The 18,914-nt window shown below is 44.4% G+C and overlaps 1 protein-coding gene across 1 annotated transcript in view; it reads left to right on the forward strand.

Annotated features, from left to right (window-relative positions):
* The first annotated feature begins 8,325 nt into the window (after nucleotides 1-8,325).
* Nucleotides 8,326-18,914, forward strand: part of ETV5 (ETS variant transcription factor 5) — a 58,146-nt gene continuing 47,557 nt past the window's right edge. Inside the window, exons 1-5 of the mRNA XM_080655042.1 lie at nucleotides 8,326-8,472; nucleotides 11,565-11,683; nucleotides 11,822-11,909; nucleotides 12,036-12,083; nucleotides 12,177-12,227. Coding sequence (XP_080511168.1) covers nucleotides 11,639-11,683; nucleotides 11,822-11,909; nucleotides 12,036-12,083; nucleotides 12,177-12,227 — 232 coding nt within the window. The 5' untranslated portion in view covers nucleotides 8,326-8,472; nucleotides 11,565-11,638. The remainder of the gene's footprint in view (nucleotides 8,473-11,564; nucleotides 11,684-11,821; nucleotides 11,910-12,035; nucleotides 12,084-12,176; nucleotides 12,228-18,914) is intronic.

The following is an 18,914-nucleotide window of genomic DNA, read 5'->3' on the forward strand; positions in this document are numbered from 1 at the left end:
AGCATCGACCCATGAACCAAGAGATCCCCAGGTCAATTCCTGGTGAGGGCATATGCCCAGGTTTCAAGCTAGATCCCCATTGGAGGGTGCCCAGAGGCAGCTGATGGATAATGTTTCTCTCTCATCGATGTTTCTATCTCTCTCTCCCTCTCCCTTCCTCTCTCTCTAAAATCAATAAAAACCTATTTTTAAAAAATAAAATAAAAAATAAACAAATGCAAAATAGACCACAATTGAGATGCCCAAGCATTTCCTTACATCAAACAGATAATTCCTCTTAAGAGTTAGATGTTGACCTAGCCTCCTAGATCTCCAGCCCTGGGACAGTGGCAGGAGATGGGAGTAAACTGTAGTCCCTAATGGTTTGGAGCACCTGTTTCCTGCCCCGAGGCAGAAGCTAAGTGCAGAGAGAAACAGACAGAGGACCTGAGAACACCTCTGCTGTGCAGAGAAGTCAGAGAAGGGAGAGGAGCAGGGATGAGGAGAGGTCTTCAGGTGGACTCTGGTTTAAATGGAAGCTGAGCTATGCCCCAGAGATAAGAGGCCAAAGACATGTGGTCAGTAAGAATCGTGGTGGGGGAGGAGCAGAAGAGGCCATCCTCTGTTTGGCTTCACAGGGCAATAGGCGGAAAAACTGCCTCAGGTTAGAAGGACAGACTAGATGCCCATGTGAAGCCTGAAGCCATGTGATGGAATCACTGATGGGAGCATTTCACCTGGGAGCTCTATTACCAGTTGGCCAAAGTTGCACTTTCCTTTGTCCAACTCAAGGCCCAACCAGTGTGGCTCAGTGGTAGAGCATCAACCTATGAACCAGGAGGTCATGGTTCGATTCCTGGTCAGGGCACATGCCCTGGTTGCAGGCTCGATCCCCAGTAGGGGGCATGCAGGAGGCAGCCTATCAATGATTTTCTCTCATCATTGATGTTTCTATCTCTCCCTCTCCTTCCTCTCTGAAATCAATAAAAATATATTTTTTTAAAAAAGATAAATACAGAACCAGAGCAGGGTGAGTGTTTACAAACCAAGCCAAGAACTGAAAGGACCACCCTCTTTACCTCAGGCTCTCCAGCTGCCATGTTGAAACAGGCCCATGAGAAAATCCACATTCCAGTCTCCCCCATCCCCAGCCCCTTAGTCTGCTCCTCCAGTGGGGCTGTCTGGCAATGACAAAGTGAGGCCTTTCACAGCTCCAAACAGGCAAGTTCTGAGTTAGCCTGATACTCTGACTTTGGGGGCTAAAGTCTGGGCACATTGCAGCAAGGGTTAACCATATGAGACTCTCCACTAAGGGCATAAAAGGAAGCAAAAGAAGGACTCTGAGTGGTCAAAATAGATTTTGCCAAGTCTACACATTCGAGTCCATTTACTTCCTCATTAGAGGGGGCCCTTTAGCTCTACACCCATTTCAAGCTCACTTGGTTTGCTTGTTTCCAAGCTTATGGTGGAGCAGAGGCAGAGAATTGCAGCAGACCTGAGGGGCTGCTGGAGAAGCATGTTCTTAACATATTGAGTTCTGATTGACAACTTCATGTGGAAAAGAAGCAAGAAAACTCTAAAAACCAGACATGGGGTCCCCCAAATCCCAGTAGCCTAAGGCTCCTTCATGTGGGGACAGGCAGTCTTTCATGGCCTTAGAGGTAGAGCAGGATGCTGGCATCTGACTGGCTTGAGGAACAGGCGACTCTGTCCGCATGGCCAGACCCAAGGGCCACGGAGAGACTGCGGGGTTATCGGCCGCAGTGAAGATCCTGATGCAGAGCTGGACTATCTTCTGAAGGTAATGGGAAGCCAGAGGAAGTTCCTAAAGATTTCCACCCTATTGTTTTTGTAAGGTTTGGGGCTGAAGGAAGGAATCTCTCAAAACATCAGCAATCTAAATGTATTATGTGTCACTAGCTTTTCTTGATAGTGGATGTTTTATGAAATCTAAGAGTTGAAAGTTAGGAGAAAGGATGTCCTCAAGCTCAGGAAAGGAGCCAGGAGAGGAATAAGGCCCCACTAGGCCAGAGGAGCAAGAACATGGCTTGCTCCTTCTTAATGGAAAACTCAGACATGATTTTTAACCTCACTTTGACCCTCAAATTATTATACATAATCAAATTGGGTATTATTACTGTCTCCACGAATAATTGGGAGTATTAAATAAGACAGTGTGTGTAGCCCTAGCTGGTTGGGCTCAGTGGATAGAGCATCGGCCTGTGGACTGAAGGGTCCCAGGTTCCATTCTGGTGAAGGGCACATGCTCGGGTTGCAGGCTCGGATCCCCAGTGTGGGGCGTGCAGGAGGCAGCCAATCAGGGGTTCTCTCTCATCGCTGATGTTTCTATCTCTCTCTCCCTCACCCTCCCTCTCTGAAATCAATAAAATATATTAATTTTAAAAAAAAGACAGTGTATGTAAAGTGTCTAGCACAGAGCCTGGCATATAGAGGCATAGGGGATGCTCAGTAAAGGTAATTTCTCTTTCTAAAGTGGTTTTAATGAAGACAAATTGTAGCTGCCCTGGATAGTAATTCAGAAATCTGGCTGGAGCTGCTGAAGCACATTCCCAAGGAAGGACTGTGACTCTGGTGGGAGTGGAAGATAAGCAACCAGCGGCCCAGAGGCAAGATGAGGGAAATCGATAGAGTGGGAGACTGCAGGAACTAAGGCCAAAGGGTAAAGCGTTTCAGAGCAAGGTCTCTGTTCAAGGCCTGCACTGGACTCCAACTCTTACTAGCTATGCGATCTTGGGCAGGTTACCTAATCTCTGTGCCTCCGTTCCCGCAGCGATAAAACAGAGATAATGATGGTATCTACATCACAGGGTTGTTAGGAGGATCAAGTAGGTTAATATTAGCAAGGCCCCTAATGGGCCTGACACAGTAAAGTGCTTTTTCAGTGTTGGCTGTTGTCACTTCGCACACAGGGCTTCCCTGAGGCTGAGGCAGCCCAGCAGAGTGGTTACTGGCCAGACTTCGGAGGGGGCCCCTTGTGCACATACACTCTCTTACAGTGTGCTAGCGCTGTGACCTGGAGCGATTTATGTAGCCTTCCTGTGCCTACATTTTTTTCACCTGGGAAAGGTGAAGGTGACAATAATAGTAGCTCCCTCAGAGGGCTGTTGTTGGGACGAAATGTGTTCATACATATGAAGTGTTTAGAAAAGAGTCTGGCTCGCATTAAGCACTGAGCAAATGTCAGTTATTATTATTCCTTGGTTCTGAGGAACCCTGAAGATGATATGGCCCTTCTTTGCTTAAAGAGATATTGAATCTAAAAGATTTTATTTTCTCTCCTCAATTTTTAGGGTATTTATTTCTGACTTTTAGAAAGAAAGCTGTGCCAGTCAGATAGAATCCTTTTTCCCTTGAAGACAAGAAAAACATTTGGGTACTTTTTTGACACTGTCCTCAAGTCCTTTCCTCCTTATGATACAAGAATGGGAGAGGACTCCTGGGATCATGTAGCCCACACCCAGCCTCCAGGCAGGGCTGCACTAACCACAGACAGCATTGCTAACACACGGACGCGAGGCATTTTCCTAATGTGTGGAACCAAGATCATGAGGCTGCCACATTTCCCACTGCCATTTTGATAATCATCAGCTCAAGGCAGGGTTGCTTGCTTTTCATTTTAACTTGCTTTGGGGATTTTAAGGGAAAACTTTAGAAGTGGTCTCCTAAAGAGAGAGAGAAGCTCTCGGGCTTGGGGCAAGAGACTTGTTTTTCTTTCCTTCTATGTTGTTTCCCTGTAGACACATTGCAAATTGAAGGACAAGGGGCTAGTTATCCTACTGTGATTAAGTGAGTTTTGCTACTGCCGGAGGACAAAGGCTAGATTGACTCTAGATGAATGTTCCAGAGGGCAGGTCTGTCTTTTTATCTTTTCCAGTCCTGTTCTCTCCTGGAGGAGGGGGTACATTAGAACACATGCTGGACAAAAACTCCAATGTAAGCAATGTTCTTAGGAGGAAAGACTCAATGTACTGGACAAAGAACTTCCAAATACTGACACCTCTTACAAAAGTAACAAGAGAAGAAGGGGAGTGGGGTGCTGATGGGAGTAAGGAAGGTAAATCCCTAAGAAGGGAAAACAGGAAAAAAAAAAAAAAGAAAAGAAAGAAAGAAAGAGGCAGAAAAGAAGCAGCTCTGGGCCCAGGAGTCAGTCTGGCAAGATTAGTCATCACGAGATATACCCACACATTTCAACTCAGAGCCAAGGTGCCTGGGCCCAGGACCTGAACTCCCTGTCCAATACAAGCTCCAAATTTTCAGAATCACAGACTGTTAGAGCTGGAGCAATCCTCTGAGTTCACCTCTCTTACCTAGTGCACTAGCCCCTGTGCACTCTCCCTAAATCTTTCCGTGTAAATGCTTCCTGTGACAGGAGACTCATCATATTCATTCATTGGGGCCCCCAAACATTCTGAAATCCTTCCTAACCCTATACTGAGATAAAAACCTGCTTCCCTGTAACTCCAACCAGTTTTGTCCTCTACTGGATAAATGGGGTTCAAACGATATTTTCTGAGTAACAGAGACATATGCTAGATCTCCTGCCTTAGGGCGTTTCCAGGTTCAGCAACCTGCAAGCTGTGTGTCCATTAGCAAGTTACTTAATCTCTCTGTGCCTCCGTTTCTTGTCTAAAAAATGCAGATAATTGTAGAGACTACTTCAGTGCTGTTATTATGAGGATTAAATAAGGTAATCTGTAGAGAATTATATATGATATGAACAGATCATATATTAGTAGTAAGTGCTCAGTAAACCTCAGCTGCTGAAATTGTGCCATAGATTGTGGGCTCCTCCAAGACACAGACTGGATCATATTTATCTCTGTAACTTTATTGCCTAGCACAGGAGCTGGCTGAGTATTTGGTACAAAAAAGAAATTTACTGAATGACTAAATAATTAATTGGCAAGAGCTCTATTCTGTGTAAATCCCTATATATGATCTTATGTCTGTAACAGTCTTCTCATAAGAACCCATTCCCCAACTCCTCCTGTGCCCTCAACTTAACCACTATTTATTACTACTTAATCCAGAAATACCAACTTCTCTTCCCAAGATGGGATGGAGAACCTTGGCTTGAGGCAAAAGTCATAAGAGCCACACTCCAGGCATCAAGTCCCAACCTGTGGAGAAAATCCTGCACTGTATCCTTGCAGGTAGAGTTATAAAGTATGATTGAGCCTGGCCTGAATCAACCTATGAATCAGGAGGTCACAGCTCAGTTCCTGGTCAGAGCATATGCCTGGGTTGCAGGCTCGATCCCCAGTGTGGGGCGTGCAGAAGGCAGCCAGTTGATGATTCTCTCATCATTGATGTTTCTATCTCTCTCTCTCCCTCTTCTTTCCTCCCTGAAATCAATAATATATATATATATATATATATATATTATTTTTTTTTTAAGTGTGATCAATGTACCATGGCTTATACCAGCCGTGGGCAAACTACGGCCTGCGGGCCGGATCCGGCCTGTTGGGCTGTTCTATCCGGCCCTCGGAGCCGAAAGAGCGGAGGGTTCTCTTGCTCTCCCCTCCTCTCCTTCACCAGCAGCAGTGTTAACATGGCAACACGGCCGCAGCTCCTTCTTCTGAGTCCGCCCATTCAGTAGAAGGAACAACCTCTCAATCTTCCAGAGGCTCCTTGTAATGCCCGCGGACGTGTCCCCCGACATCACCCTGGGAATGCGTAGACACGTTATCGTGGCGATGTAGGGAGACACGCCCCTGGAGAGCACAGTATCAGAGCATTAGCTAAAAAGGAGACCAACAACACTGTTCCCACTGAAGTTGATGTTTTAAAGACCAAAAACCTTTCAACCCAGTCTACATTGCCATCTACATCTACGTCCCGGGCATAATTTGGAAGTTGCACTAAAGAAAATGTTTAATTTACTGTTTACACATTTTGTTCTTTTCTATTTGTTTTAGTTTTAAATTATTTTATTATATTTAAGTTTAATTTGAAAGGCTTTTGTACCTTTCCTTTGTTAGGCAATTTTATTTTGCCTTTGGCATCTTCAATATAAGGTATGTTATTGTGCTATGATTCCTCCATTTTTTGAAGTTTCAAATTATAATAATTAGTGTTTACATTTTTATTGTTAAAATGTTTGAAATGAATAAAACTATTGAAATAAAAAAAAAAGACCGTACCCTTTTATGTAATGATGTTTACTTTGAATTTATATTAGTTCACACAAACACTCCATCCATGCTTTTGTTCCGGCCCTCCGGTCCAGTTTAAGAACCCATTGTGGCCCTCCAGTCAAAAAGTTTGCCCACCCCTGGCTTATATGTATGGTAAGGCCATGTGGCCCCATGGGCTGCAGGCCTTTCAGAGCCTCAGACAGATTTAAGCAAAGAGAAGTACAAAGCTCTTCTGGAGAAACTAGATCAGACAGCAGGTAAGATGAGAAGAGGTGGGACAGGATTCGGGCAGACAAGCTGGGGAGGAGGAGGATCCAGGAGCTAACCTGGGCCCTGAGTCTAGTTGGAGAGATAGAAGCTTCTGGGATGTCAGCAACACCCTGGGAACACAACTGGACTAGGGTAACATCTCCAGTCACCAAACGGAAATGGTGCTATCTGGGGAATGAAGAGAAGCATTAAGGGAAAACTTTACTGGAGCTGGGGCCAATAGCAAAATGCTCTACTAGGAATTTAGATATCATGCAACTGCTTGTTAAAAGTGCTGAGCACTTTCCCACCTATCAACTCATGCCCACCTCAGTGTCTCCCAAAATCAATAATATAGCTCATGCCTGGTCAGTGCTGAGCCCAGGATTCAATCAGGGTATTCCAGGTCCCTTAGGTGAACTCCCACCTTTCTTGAGCTTTAAACTACAGACCAAGTGCCTGCTGGCTCTATTTAAGATACACAAGAGTGGAAGCAGAAAAAAAGGTGGGCAAATTTTGACTTAAAAAAAAAATTTCCCCTCTAATAATCCACACTGCATTCTTTATGGTGGGATCGAGGAGCAGCCCCAGAATTCGCTACCCTGGGGTCCCCTTTACTACAGGCTCTCTCCTAACATTTGGTGTCTTTCCACCCCACTCGGGATGAATGGCAGGGCAAAGCTCCCTCACAAGCCTCAGCATCCTAGGGTAGAGCAGAGCCTCCCCGCGGTTTTCACAGGAGAGGGTATGGGGAGGGGGGAGAGCTGGGAGAAGACTGTTTATTTGTTTCCTGGAACGCCCTGTTAAGAATCTCGGCAATTGCAGTTAGTGCCCCATCGTTTGGCAAGCAGAGTAGCTTCTCCTCGCTCCCAGCTGCACGGGATCTAATTCGCAAATGCACCATCTTGCATTCAACACTTAAATGGAAAACAAGCAGCCCCGGGGAGGGAGGCAGGCGGTCTAACTCTGCAAGCCCTTTTCCGAGGGATTTATGTTGCTAGGTCGGTTGACTGGTTGGTGCCCTCCCCTGAGAGGATTTCCTTGAGCGCCGACCCTCTCTCATCTTGGATCCAAAAGCCACTCTGGCGGGGTTATAAACGGCAATTAAACATGGATAGAAAACGGGATTTGGTTCGGCCTTAGGCCTTGCCAGTATAAAATAGTAACTAAAATCTGTTCAAAAGCTCAGATTTTAAAGGGAGATGCTGCTTTTTCTTCCCCACTGGAAACCTGGTTAAAGGAAATTAAGGCCTCTCTTAAAGGTAACTAAGATTAGAGGGCTCGGTTTCCGTTTTCTGTGTTTCTGTGGGCCGAACGCCCAGGTCGGTCAGCGAGTTTCTCTCTGGGTGGAATGACGAATTCCTCTCGCCTGAATCCTAAAATGATCATTTTGCTTGGTTCTGCAGCTGTGAACGTCTGTTGCCCATGGGGCCCAATCCTGGCGGTAGCGCGTTGCTAGTGGGAGAAATGGGTGAATGGGGAAGAGGGAAGAGCCGTGCCTCTGTGAAAAGTTGGGAGCCCTGCGAGGAGACAAGTAACCGCAGTTCCTCCGGGCCTCGGCCCCTTTAAGTGCTTCACTGACTCAGCTAAGCTTCCCCCTCAGGTCGTGTTTTTTATGAATGAAAAACGTCCTTACATTCATTATATAAACAAGCCTGTGCTGATTGGTCAATGGCCCCCGGTGCATAGATTATGTAAAACAGATCCCTGAGGGGTGGGGAGGGACGTCCCGTTGACCAATGGGAGCCTGAGTTGATGGGGCGGCCTGGCTGGATTTGCCCGCAGACAGGGTAAACAAGAGGTGATGGACAGCTAAGAGAGAAACCTTAAGCCAATGGGAACGCGGCAGGGCTAGGGCTATGGGCCAATGGCGACGGGCGGAGCAGCGGGCTGCGGGGGGCCGGGCCAGTGCTCCAGCCTGGCTGGCAGCTGCGGCGCAGAGTCCAGCGGCTTGTGTGCGGAGCGGTTCCCTGTACCTAGAGCGGTTCGGCCCAGCCGTTTGCTTAGGCGCCCAGGCCCGGTGCGCGCGTGCGTGAGCGCGCCTGCGCCCGGGGCCGCTGCAAGGGGAGAGCCGCCGCCTCAGGTACGGGCGCGTTGGGGGTGGCCTCAGAGGAGGAGTCCAGGAACGGGTCGGACTTCAAATCGGGGTGCACTTTTTATTTGGGGTGAGCCCCCCCCGGGGGGGTCTGACCGTCCCCTCCTCTCGCGACCCGGTCCGGTTCGATTTCTGGGAGGCTTCAGGCGGGGGTGGCTAACGGTTCCGGAGCGCGTGGAGAGCGGGTTTCCGCACGTCTCGGGGGAGGCGCTCGGGAGCGCGAAGTGCGGGGGCTCCCGGGCGGGGATGGGGGCGCGGAGTCGCGGGGCTTTATAGTCTCCGGAGGTATGAGAGCCCGGAGGGGACCTGGAGGCTCGCGAGAAGAGACGCTCCGCGGAGCTTTGCAGTGGGGAGGAGGGGGCCGAGAACAGCATAGGGGGGAGTATTTGAGAGATGATGCCCCAGAACCCCAGGAGCGGTTAAGTGACATTAGGCTTGTGCAGCCTGCGGGATTGGAGGTCGGCCCGGAACTTGCAGGCCTTGCAAGTTTCAGGGTGTGGAAAGTGGACACCCAAGCCCCCAGCGAACTGAGCGTCAAGCTGCACAGCGATTCCCGAGAAATCCGGGAGCATCCAAACAGCGGTCTGGGGATGGTGGGGAGAAAAACGGGTGCGGTGGGGGGGATGGAGCGATGCTGGAGCCTCGCGCAGGATTAGGGATCTAACCTCATTTTCAGAGGAGAGGGGACCTCTGGAGGGGGGAGGTAGAACTCCTCGTTGAGAAGAGGTGCCAAGGAGGGATGTTCGGAGGGTCTTTTGGGGGGAAGGGAAGGAATTGGGGGCGGTTGGTAGCTCCCGGCGCCGCAGCTCGTTTTTATGAATGTGAGTGACTTTATGAATGAAGCGGGTTTCTTTCGTTGGCTCCTGCTCCTTACGGCTTTTTCTTTTTTTCTTTCCCTTTTTGTGAATGAAGCATTGAGCTTGCTTCCTAAAACGCTGGGGTGAGGGGCCTGCGTTGGAGGCTGGGCGTGCGTTGGGAGTGGGGGCGGGGGCGCCTCTGAAGGAGTTTTCATGAATGGGGAAGGCTGGGAATTGGGTGGAAGTGTGTCTTGTTTTGTGAATGGGGCCCAGCGCGAGGGATCCAGTTACAGGCTTTACCTGATGTGGCTGCCGCGGCTCGCTCTCCCATTCATAAAACCGGGTCCGCTGTGCGCCGCGGGGGAGGGGCCTGCATCGCTCCGCTGCTCCGTGTTAAAGTTTTCCTGGGGGCACCGAAAAGGACGCTGTGGCGGCGGGGGGGTGGAGGGGCGCAAAGGAAGTAGTTTAAACTCCTGGATGAACTCAGCCTTCCCTTCAGGTTTAAATATATACATATATATATATACTTTGAACACGATTTATCTAACCCTTGAACTGCGAGGGCTGCTTTAAAGATCCTCAGTGCCTCTTGGATTCGCGTATGGCATCCTTTTTTTTTTTAATTTTTTTAAAAATATATTTGCTCGTCGTGGTGAAGTATTTTGCAACGTATTTTATCATGAGTCTCTGAATATATCTCCCCCTCCGGTTTCCCCCCTCCGATCTCCTCCCCATTGTCCCCTTCCCGCAATAGACATTTACAGAACTTCTAAAGCCAGGATTTAATCGGGCAGGTTTTTGAAGGGCACAGAAGACTCATTTTCATGCCCCTCAACTCAGTGCTGGTGATTCTCAGATTTTGTATATGGGTTGGTGACATTTGATAAAGGGGCTTTATTCTGAACGTTTTAGCGATATTTGGAAGGCACGCAAGCAGGCCAGCAGGAGTGTTTTTTGTAGAAAATTATGAACTGTGTGCAGCTTTGCTCCTTTCCCTCTTTCTCTTTGACTGAAAATATCTGATTACTTGTGCCAAAGTGCTGAGAGGAGGCTGGCGATGAAGGGTTTCCTTGCATTCTGCTCACCAAAATTTAATATGCTCCACACAGTGTGAAAAACAAATTGGATGGAATTGTCCACTGAGAAAAAGTTCCCTATTTAAAGTTTATATACAAGTTAAACAAAAGAATTATCCTTAAGCATTTTACATTGTTTAAAGTTCGAGCGGGTGAAATTGTTTTCCCCATTTTGTTGACTTAACTGTGTTTCCTTATTTGGAGAATAAAATAAATTGTTCAGGAAGATGGTACCTTCCTAAAATTGTTGTTTTATTCCTCCCAAATTAGAAAAAGTTCCCTCCTCTCCATTTTAACCCCCAATTTCTCTTTCCACCCCCAAGACTTGACAGTACTGAAACAAGTTTAATTTTATAATGTGGCATGTTTGGGAGGGGGGAGGAGGATGGACATCAGTATAAGGAAAATATTGAATTTTCTTTTCATGGATTTTTTGCTTTCAAATGCTTTTAAAAAAGATCTGTGGTAGATATGCCTTTAAAATATGTACAATGGAATTTAGTTTCCTTTATCCATTACTTTTCATAAGTTTTTATTCTTTTAGGAGTTAGAGATATCATAGATATCTCTGTAAGTTGCCATGGAGATTATTTGTGACATTACAGACACACACCTGTTTGGACAGAAGGTTTAAGTTTTAGTAAAGAGCAATGTGAAGATAAGTATACCTTTGGTGGATATATTCATGGAACTATATATAGTGTTTTGCCACTGACCTACAAAATACTTTTAGAAACACTATGTATGTCAGATTCTTAATTGCCAATAATTTAGAATGCTTAAACCCAGTTTTCTGCTTCCTGTCACTGTAGTAGAAAAATTAGATTATATATATAACAATCCCAGCACTACAAATGCCTTGGAGAATCTTCTATTGAAGAGAACTTGAAGTCACCCTTTTATAATGAAAATAAGGTGTCCCTCCTTTTTAAAAAAAACAAAAACAAAGAAAAGATAATAGCAAACCTATACTCTAATGATAGAGAGAGAAAAAAGGATGAGTAAATGGATTTGGCACTAAGTACACGATGAACCTTTGATGCCCTTAAACCCAGCAATAGTCTGTAAAGCTAACACCTTGAGTGGGCTTCACGTACCTCAAAGAAAGGTAGTGATTTACATAGGCCCTAAAGAAAGGATGGAAAAAATTATTTCATTTCTCTTCTCCCTCCCCCCTCAGTAAAAATCTCCCAAATTCATATTACAGGAGGACCCCTTTCCCCCCAGAAATTACTCAATGCTGAAACCTTTCAAAGTGGTATTAGAGACGTTGGAAGCACCATGGATGGGTTTTATGACCAGCAAGTCCCTTTTATGGTCCCAGGGGTAAGTTTATGTGGCTTTTGATTTGTTTTGTCCTCCCTCTTCAAATTCCAGTCTTCTCCCTATTGATTTAGTAATACCATCCCCTTTCAAGACCCCTTTTTTACACTTGAGTCTTCAGTGTTTGTTTGCCTTTTTCAGAAATCTAGATCAGAGGAATGTAGAGGGCGGCCTGTGACTGACAGAAAGAGGAAGTTTTTGGACACAGATTTGGCCCATGATTCTGAAGGTAGTGAAGCTTTCCCCTCTGTGTTGTGGCTTCCTCAAATGGCTCCCAGGGACAGCAGCACGTAGATTCTTCCCTTCTCCCCAACAGAGGAATTCTCATTCTGGTGTCTTCTGTTTTTAATTCTAGAGTTGTTTCAGGATCTCAGTCAACTTCAAGAGGCTTGGTTAGCTGAAGGCAAGTTTCTTGGCTGTCCTATTTTCCATATAAAACATTTTACTGTGCTTTTTAATAAAACGTTAAGATCTAAAATAAAAATCTCTTTTTCAGCACAAGTTCCTGATGATGAACAGTTTGTCCCAGATTTTCAGTCTGATAACTGTAAGTACCTTTCTGGTGGTGGCTGGTTTGTTCTGAAATTGTTTGGTCTTGGATTATCCATGTCTAGATTGCTTTTTTCAGTTATATAGTCAGCGTATTTGGACAGTGGAATGCATTTTGTTTCTTTTAATCAAGTTAACCCCCAAAACATTTGTTTCATTCCTTATTGAAATTACTTCTAAAGTGCTTTTATTCTATTACAGGTAAGGTTTACTGAACATAATTTAACCCTAAATTTTTTATTCCCTAAGAATATTGCAAGGCTTCAAGCTCAAGATTATAAATTAATTGACATTGTATATAAGATGTTGTACCAAACATCCATTAACCAGACATTATCTTACAGTGTTTTATGTTTGTTTTATGAATTAAGTCCTTGATGCAAATCATGAGCCTGACATTTTATTTTCTTTTAAAGGTGCAGAAAATAATTAATGGAAGGTTCAGTTAATTGTGGCTTCACCTATCATGTTGTCAATTTTGTTTTCTACTTCTAAGCTGAAAAGGGGTGGTCACAGAGTGACCTGATTTACTCCTAATTTTCACGTGTTGTCAGTACTTTATCATCCAGAGAAGAGTAAAACTACTTTAAAAAACGGTCGTTAAGTGATCATGTCATTGAGATAAGAAATAAGGTGGCCAGCTAAAAAGACAGCTCTCCAAGCTGGCAGGGGTGTGGTTAGCTTTGCACTGATCTTTCAGAGCTGTCCTCAACAGGTTTGGGGAGCTTTTATGGTCCAGGCAGAGCTATCAAGGACAAAGCTGGCTGATGAAATTTGAGCAGCACAGGGCAGCTCTAGAGAGCATTAGTCACTGGCGAATGAGCAGGTTTAAGAGAGGCCTGGAGAAAATGCTGCCTCTCTTGAGAGTTGCATCATAGAGAAATTCGTGTCTCTTAGTCATAGTTTATAATAGCAAGCACCTGAGCCAGGCAAGGATTCGATTTCTCATTTTGTACCAACAAATTCTTCCCAGCTTTGTTTTAGAGAGAGAGGGAAAGAGAGAAAATGAATGACATAAAGAGAGAGAGAAAATGCTTGGGGAGAGAGGGTGTCTTTGAGTCTCAGTAAAATCTGGGTGTTCTAAATCATTCAATGAAAGATCAGAAGCACCAGCTAAACATTCTTTAATGATAGGTCTCATATTCAAGGCATAATGCCATGAGACTTAAAAGGGGATAAACTATAACCCACAGATGCATGGTTACCTTAGCTTTGTCACAGCTTGCTGTGGATATTTTCTTAGGAAAGTAAATGATGTTAATTTTTGCCCTTTGATTGCTTTTAAGTGATTGGGAAACTTACCACTGAAAGACTAAATAAAATAACCCAAAGTGGGGTGTGTGGGTGTGTGTGTGTGTGCGCGCGCGCGCGCACGCATGCATGCATGGATGCGTACATAAGATAAAAGGCAGGATTTGTAATCCCACTCTGTTCTGTGTTGACAACTTGGCCCAGCCTTTCCAGTTCTTGCTCAGAGCAGCATAAATTGCAGTCTGTTTGGGAGGTGGCTTTCTTGGCAGAGGTTCATTGAAATGCTTTTATGACACTTTTGTTTGTTTCACTATAACCCAAAAGAGTGAAAGGGAGGTGAGATGACTGCATTCAAATTAATTTCATGTGCTAGAGCAGAGGTACGTTCTTTAGAGAAAGATGTCAGCAAACAGGATTTATATTCGGAGAGATATTTGTCTGCAGGAAAGAATCAATAAGTGGCTTTTGGCTCCTTAGAAGCGAATAGAATGTGCTAAATTCTTTCATTAAATTGTCATACCGAAAATGGAGGTGCTTTGGGAGATATTTCTGCTTACCAAGTGTGCTATGTTTTTTACTTTGTTTGCTTTTTGCTTTAACTTCTTACGGTTGAGCTTTGCTGTCTTTTAAGGATAAAACAGATGGTTGGGTAGCCTTGAAAGGTATTTTAATAATTCTTTCCCCTTCTCTGTTATTCCTGGAGATGGACCTTCAAGAAGAATAGATTTTAATAGATCCACTTGCTTTAGAGGTTAGTGAAGAACACAAATTTGGAATGGTGTATCCTTCATCCATCCATTCTTGCTGTTAGTGTGACTGGTTTGACTTCTGTTGAAACTGACAATGTAGATGCATGGATGCTGGCAGAGCCCAAGGCTGGGCCCACTCTTCTCTGTGAGTGCATCTCACAGCCTTGGGCTGAGGATCAGCTTCTACTCCTGTCACTTCTCCTTCTGGAAGAGCCTATGATTATTTCAGGGGAGCGGGAGAAACTCATTCATTCAGATTTAATGAAACTTTATAAGTTGGTTTGAATCAACTAGTCCATGAACTATAAAACAAACCTGTACTTGCTTGGTAAAGCAAACCTTTCCCTACTCTAGCAGATCATTTGAAACAAGCACTCTCCTGAGGCCTGCCACTTGGAATGGTCTGCATTTGCTGGTAATGCTGATTTGGTTAATTTTCTATTGTTCATATGTGAGACTGTAGGAGAGACAGAAAGAAATATCATGTGGGTAATTGTCTTTATTTTAGAATTCAGTTTTGAAAATTATGGTGTACTTTCTTCAGTAAGCACTTAGAAGGTCAATTTCTAAAGAGATGATATTTTGTTAAGTATTCTAGCTTTAGGTTCCTACCCATAGGCATCCATCCACAAGTGTGACTTGAATAAATTAAACAATTGTTCTTATAAGTCTTATATAAATGCCCAGCTTATTTCTAGCTGTATAGATTTTACCTTACTTCACAAATACAAACATTAGTAAAGTATCTCCCATCTGGAAACTCTTAAAGGTCAAATTCAAGGGAATAAAAAGTGCAACCTATAGCCTATAGGTGTTCTGCCAAGTTTTCCCAATGTCCCTTGGTCCTGAGAAGTAACCCTGAAAACCCCAGATTGTTTGAGCTGGAGGTTTCTTGCAAAGATAAGTCTTGTCCAGTCCCTTCATTTTACAGAGGGCCTAGTATAAGGACTGAATAGCTGGAGAGACTGACTAGTATTAGGGGCCAATAGCAGGGGTTAGGTGAAATGATAAGAAGAAATTATACAATAATAGCCTTAAAGAAGCAAAAGCTACAGAGGCAGGGGGTACTGGCGGGTTCAGGTGTGCCCAGGGCTCCCCCTCATTGTTTCAAATACCTCCATACGGCCCTCAGGAGAGCCTTAGAGAGACTGCTGGCTGCCTGGTTCAAAACCTCAGTTCTCTTTATTCTGTGATCCTGAGAAACGTATTAAATATCTCAGTGCTTTGAGTTTTTTCCATCCAGGACTAAAAGAGAGAGAGAAATTATAAAACAGAAAAATTATAAAATGGACATGTTTCCTAGAAGACATATTAGCATGTGTATAGATAAAACTGAGTGTTATATATCCTGTATATTATAAATGCATATGGCTAAATATGTGAATTAACACATAGAGCTACCAAACCAGGAAATCTGGGTCAGTAGATAGATGTATGCACATTTTTACTATACATTTTCACAGAATTAACTACAAATCAAAACCATAGACAAGAGTGGAACTCAAAATCCATAGATTTGGGGTGGGGTTGAGGTTATATTGATTTTTCTGAACTGAGTGCTTGAACTTTAAGGGTATTACTGGATTTTAGCATGTACAAATCGTTTTCTTAATGCAGATTTCAATTTTTCTATCTTATTTATTTCATTTGTGATATTGTGAATGTTTACCAACATCTCAAATAACAAATACTTTATGCTGGGGAGAAGGCATGATAAAAATCTTATTTTAAAATCATGGCCTCCATACTAAGTATAATTTAGAGAATTGTTTTAAAATCTAAGTGACCTTATTTCCCCCTGAACTGTTATTTTTAAATATGTGTTTCAAAAAGAATGGCTGGACTGGAGGAAGTACAAGTAATTTTCAAAGGACTAATTAACCAATGAAATTGACTTTTCATAAATACTTTTCATAGATGGCTGGGGAAATAGGATTAACTATTATGACAGCCCTTGAGCCGAAAACACATTGATCTTAGTCCTGTTTCAATATGAGATTATTCAGTGGGATTTTTTCCTTTTTTACTGTGTCTGAGGTTTATGTAGTCTACTATATCAGTGCCTTCCTTTTGGAGAGGACATACCATTGGACCCAGAAGTGGTGTAGCAAAACTCTAGGTTTACTTGATCTCTGGTCCTGGACCATTTCCATTTGAAAGGATCCTCCTAAAGTCTTTTTTGTTATAGAAAGTAAGAAAGAAAACTGTAGGCACTTTTTTTAAAAAATATATTTTATTGATTTTTTAGAGAGGAAGGAAGAGGGATAGAGAGTTAGAAACATTTATGAGAGAGAAACATCGATCAGCTGCCTCCTGCACACTGCCCACTGGGGATGTGCGCGCAACCAAGGTACAGGCCCTTGACTGGAATCAAACCTGGGACCTTTCAGTCCACAGGCCGACGCTCTATCCACTGAGCCAAACCAGTCAGGGCTGTAGGCACTTTAAAAATGAGAATGTTGCCCAGCCGGTGTCGCTCAGTGGTTGAGCGTCAACCAGGAGGTCACTGTTTGATTCCCACCTTGCAGGCTCCATCCCCAGTAGGGGGCGTGCAGGAGGCAGCCTGTGAATGATTCTTTTTCATCATTGATGTTTCTCTCTCTCTCTCCCTCTCCCTTACTCTCTAGAATTAATAAAAAGATATATTTTTTAAATGAGAATGTTGAAGAAGCAAGGCTATCAATTTATCGTTTTTGAAGCCAGTAGTTGGAAGGTAGGGAGAAGAAGGAAGAGTGCTGAAGAAAGCCGGAGGAAAATGTGGGGTTGAGGGAGATTATTTCACTCCAGGTTACAGTGTATTTTCAAAGTCTTTGTGAGCTAGTTCTGACCTCTGAGAGGGTGCTAAATGATTGGATATCCTTCCCATTTTGATAATGTCCAAGATCCTTTGACCCAAGTCTCTTAAGGAACCAAGGCCTAGAGTTCCCATTTAACTTTAAGAGCCATATGTTTATACACATCTGTTTTCCTCTAACTTTAATTCAGTTAGGCTTATTAAAAACAATGGATTTTTCTCTGCCTCTTAGATGTCTTTCTGCTTTTAGTCCTCTGATAAAACCTAGTAACCTTTCCAGTCCTTTGTGTTTGGTGAGAACGACTTGGGATGGGGAATTACATCAGGTCTGCCTGGTAGATCACTTAGGTAAATTCCAGGTAACAAAATCCCATCATCCCTCAAGAAATTACCATCTATCCCCTATCTTACATTTTTCTTCACTTTTATAAGATGAAGACAGGTAGCGTGGTAAAGCTGAGAATTTGTACTATCTGCCATTTCTACCTTCTAGTAGTGTCATTGGTGGTGGAGTTAGGTGGGGTGTGTGGTTCTCTACCAAGAAACTGTTCCCTCCACATGTTTCTCAGGTTTTAACGATGGTAAAGTACATCCAGGCTCAGAGGCGGACAGCCCCTGTTGGGCACATGGCTGCCCTTGAGGCAGCTCAGGCCCCATCTGCACCCTGGCACACAGTGCTTCTCCACTTGCAATCCGAGGAGTGCGGAGCCTCGTCATGTTGCAGCTCCCAGCTCTTGGACCAGTGCCAGGCAGGCTGATGCCAGTACCAGATTAGGTTGCTTTTTTAAAAATTTATTTTGTGAACTCATCAAGCTCATTTAACAGAGGCTTTGGTCGTCAGTTTATATCATTGTCCCATTCCTCTTAGGGGCTCAGCTTGAAGGAGGGGCAAAATAGTAGGCCCTAATATGGGTGTGTGTGTGTGTGTGTGTGTGTGTGTGTGTGTGTGTGTAGCCATAATGTAAGTACACCTTTGGGCTTGGCAGGTAGATCATGGACTAGCAGCTCTCCTCAGGGAAAAGAGCTCTCAGCTCCCCATCTCTCCCCAGCCTCCCTCCTCCCCTCCCCCCTCCGCCCCAGGAAAGGACCCTGCATAGCAAATACAGGAGGCTCCCATGCCTAGAAGGAGAAAGCATCCAGAGGAAAGTTAAGGCAGAGGCTGCAAGATGCCAAGGAGCAGGATAAGATCTAGCCTTTAAAAGGCCAGGTGTTTGAGACAGATCTGCAGAACAGCCCAGGCATTGATCCTGATTCTGTGGTCAGAAGGACTTGAGAGAAATGGTTCTCGAGTCACCTCCCCAGTTCACTAGGGAGTGGGGGTGGCAGCAGCAGAGAGAAGAGGTCTAAGCATAGGACATTTGAAAATAGGCAGATATTTTATAAAAAGAGGAAACAGCTAAAATTTATTTCCTGGCTTTAATTTTCACAAAGTAGTATGTTTTTCCTTGAAATAAAGTCAGATTGGCAAACTGGCTTCATTAGATCTCTCTCAGGGTGATTATTGAAGGTTTTAAAAAAATACATGGAACAAACCAAACCAGTTTTTAGCCTTGTACTTTCTTTTACATTGTCGTTGGAGTAGCCCCATATCTCCACTGCTCTTCTCTTTGAATGTCTCATGGGTATTCAGAGGGGATTATAAACCTTACAGGCTGGACGAAGAGCCAGGAAAAGAAACTGGGAGTGAATGTGTTAATAGTAGGTAGCTTGCCTCCTGCCCCTCTGCAGCCAGAGAATCTAGTAGAGTCTCCAGAGACCCTCTCCCTTGGGGGAAAAGCCAGGTGGCTCCCGATGTAGCAGTTGGCAATGAATGCAAAAGCAAGGAGTCTGGAAAGGCCAGCTTCCAGAGAAAGCTGTCCTCTAATGCAAACCAGCTCTCCCCCGGGGGCAG

This window comes from Plecotus auritus, assembly GCF_963455305.1.
Source record: "Plecotus auritus genome assembly, chromosome: 2".
Classification (NCBI taxonomy): Eukaryota; Metazoa; Chordata; class Mammalia; order Chiroptera; family Vespertilionidae; genus Plecotus; species Plecotus auritus.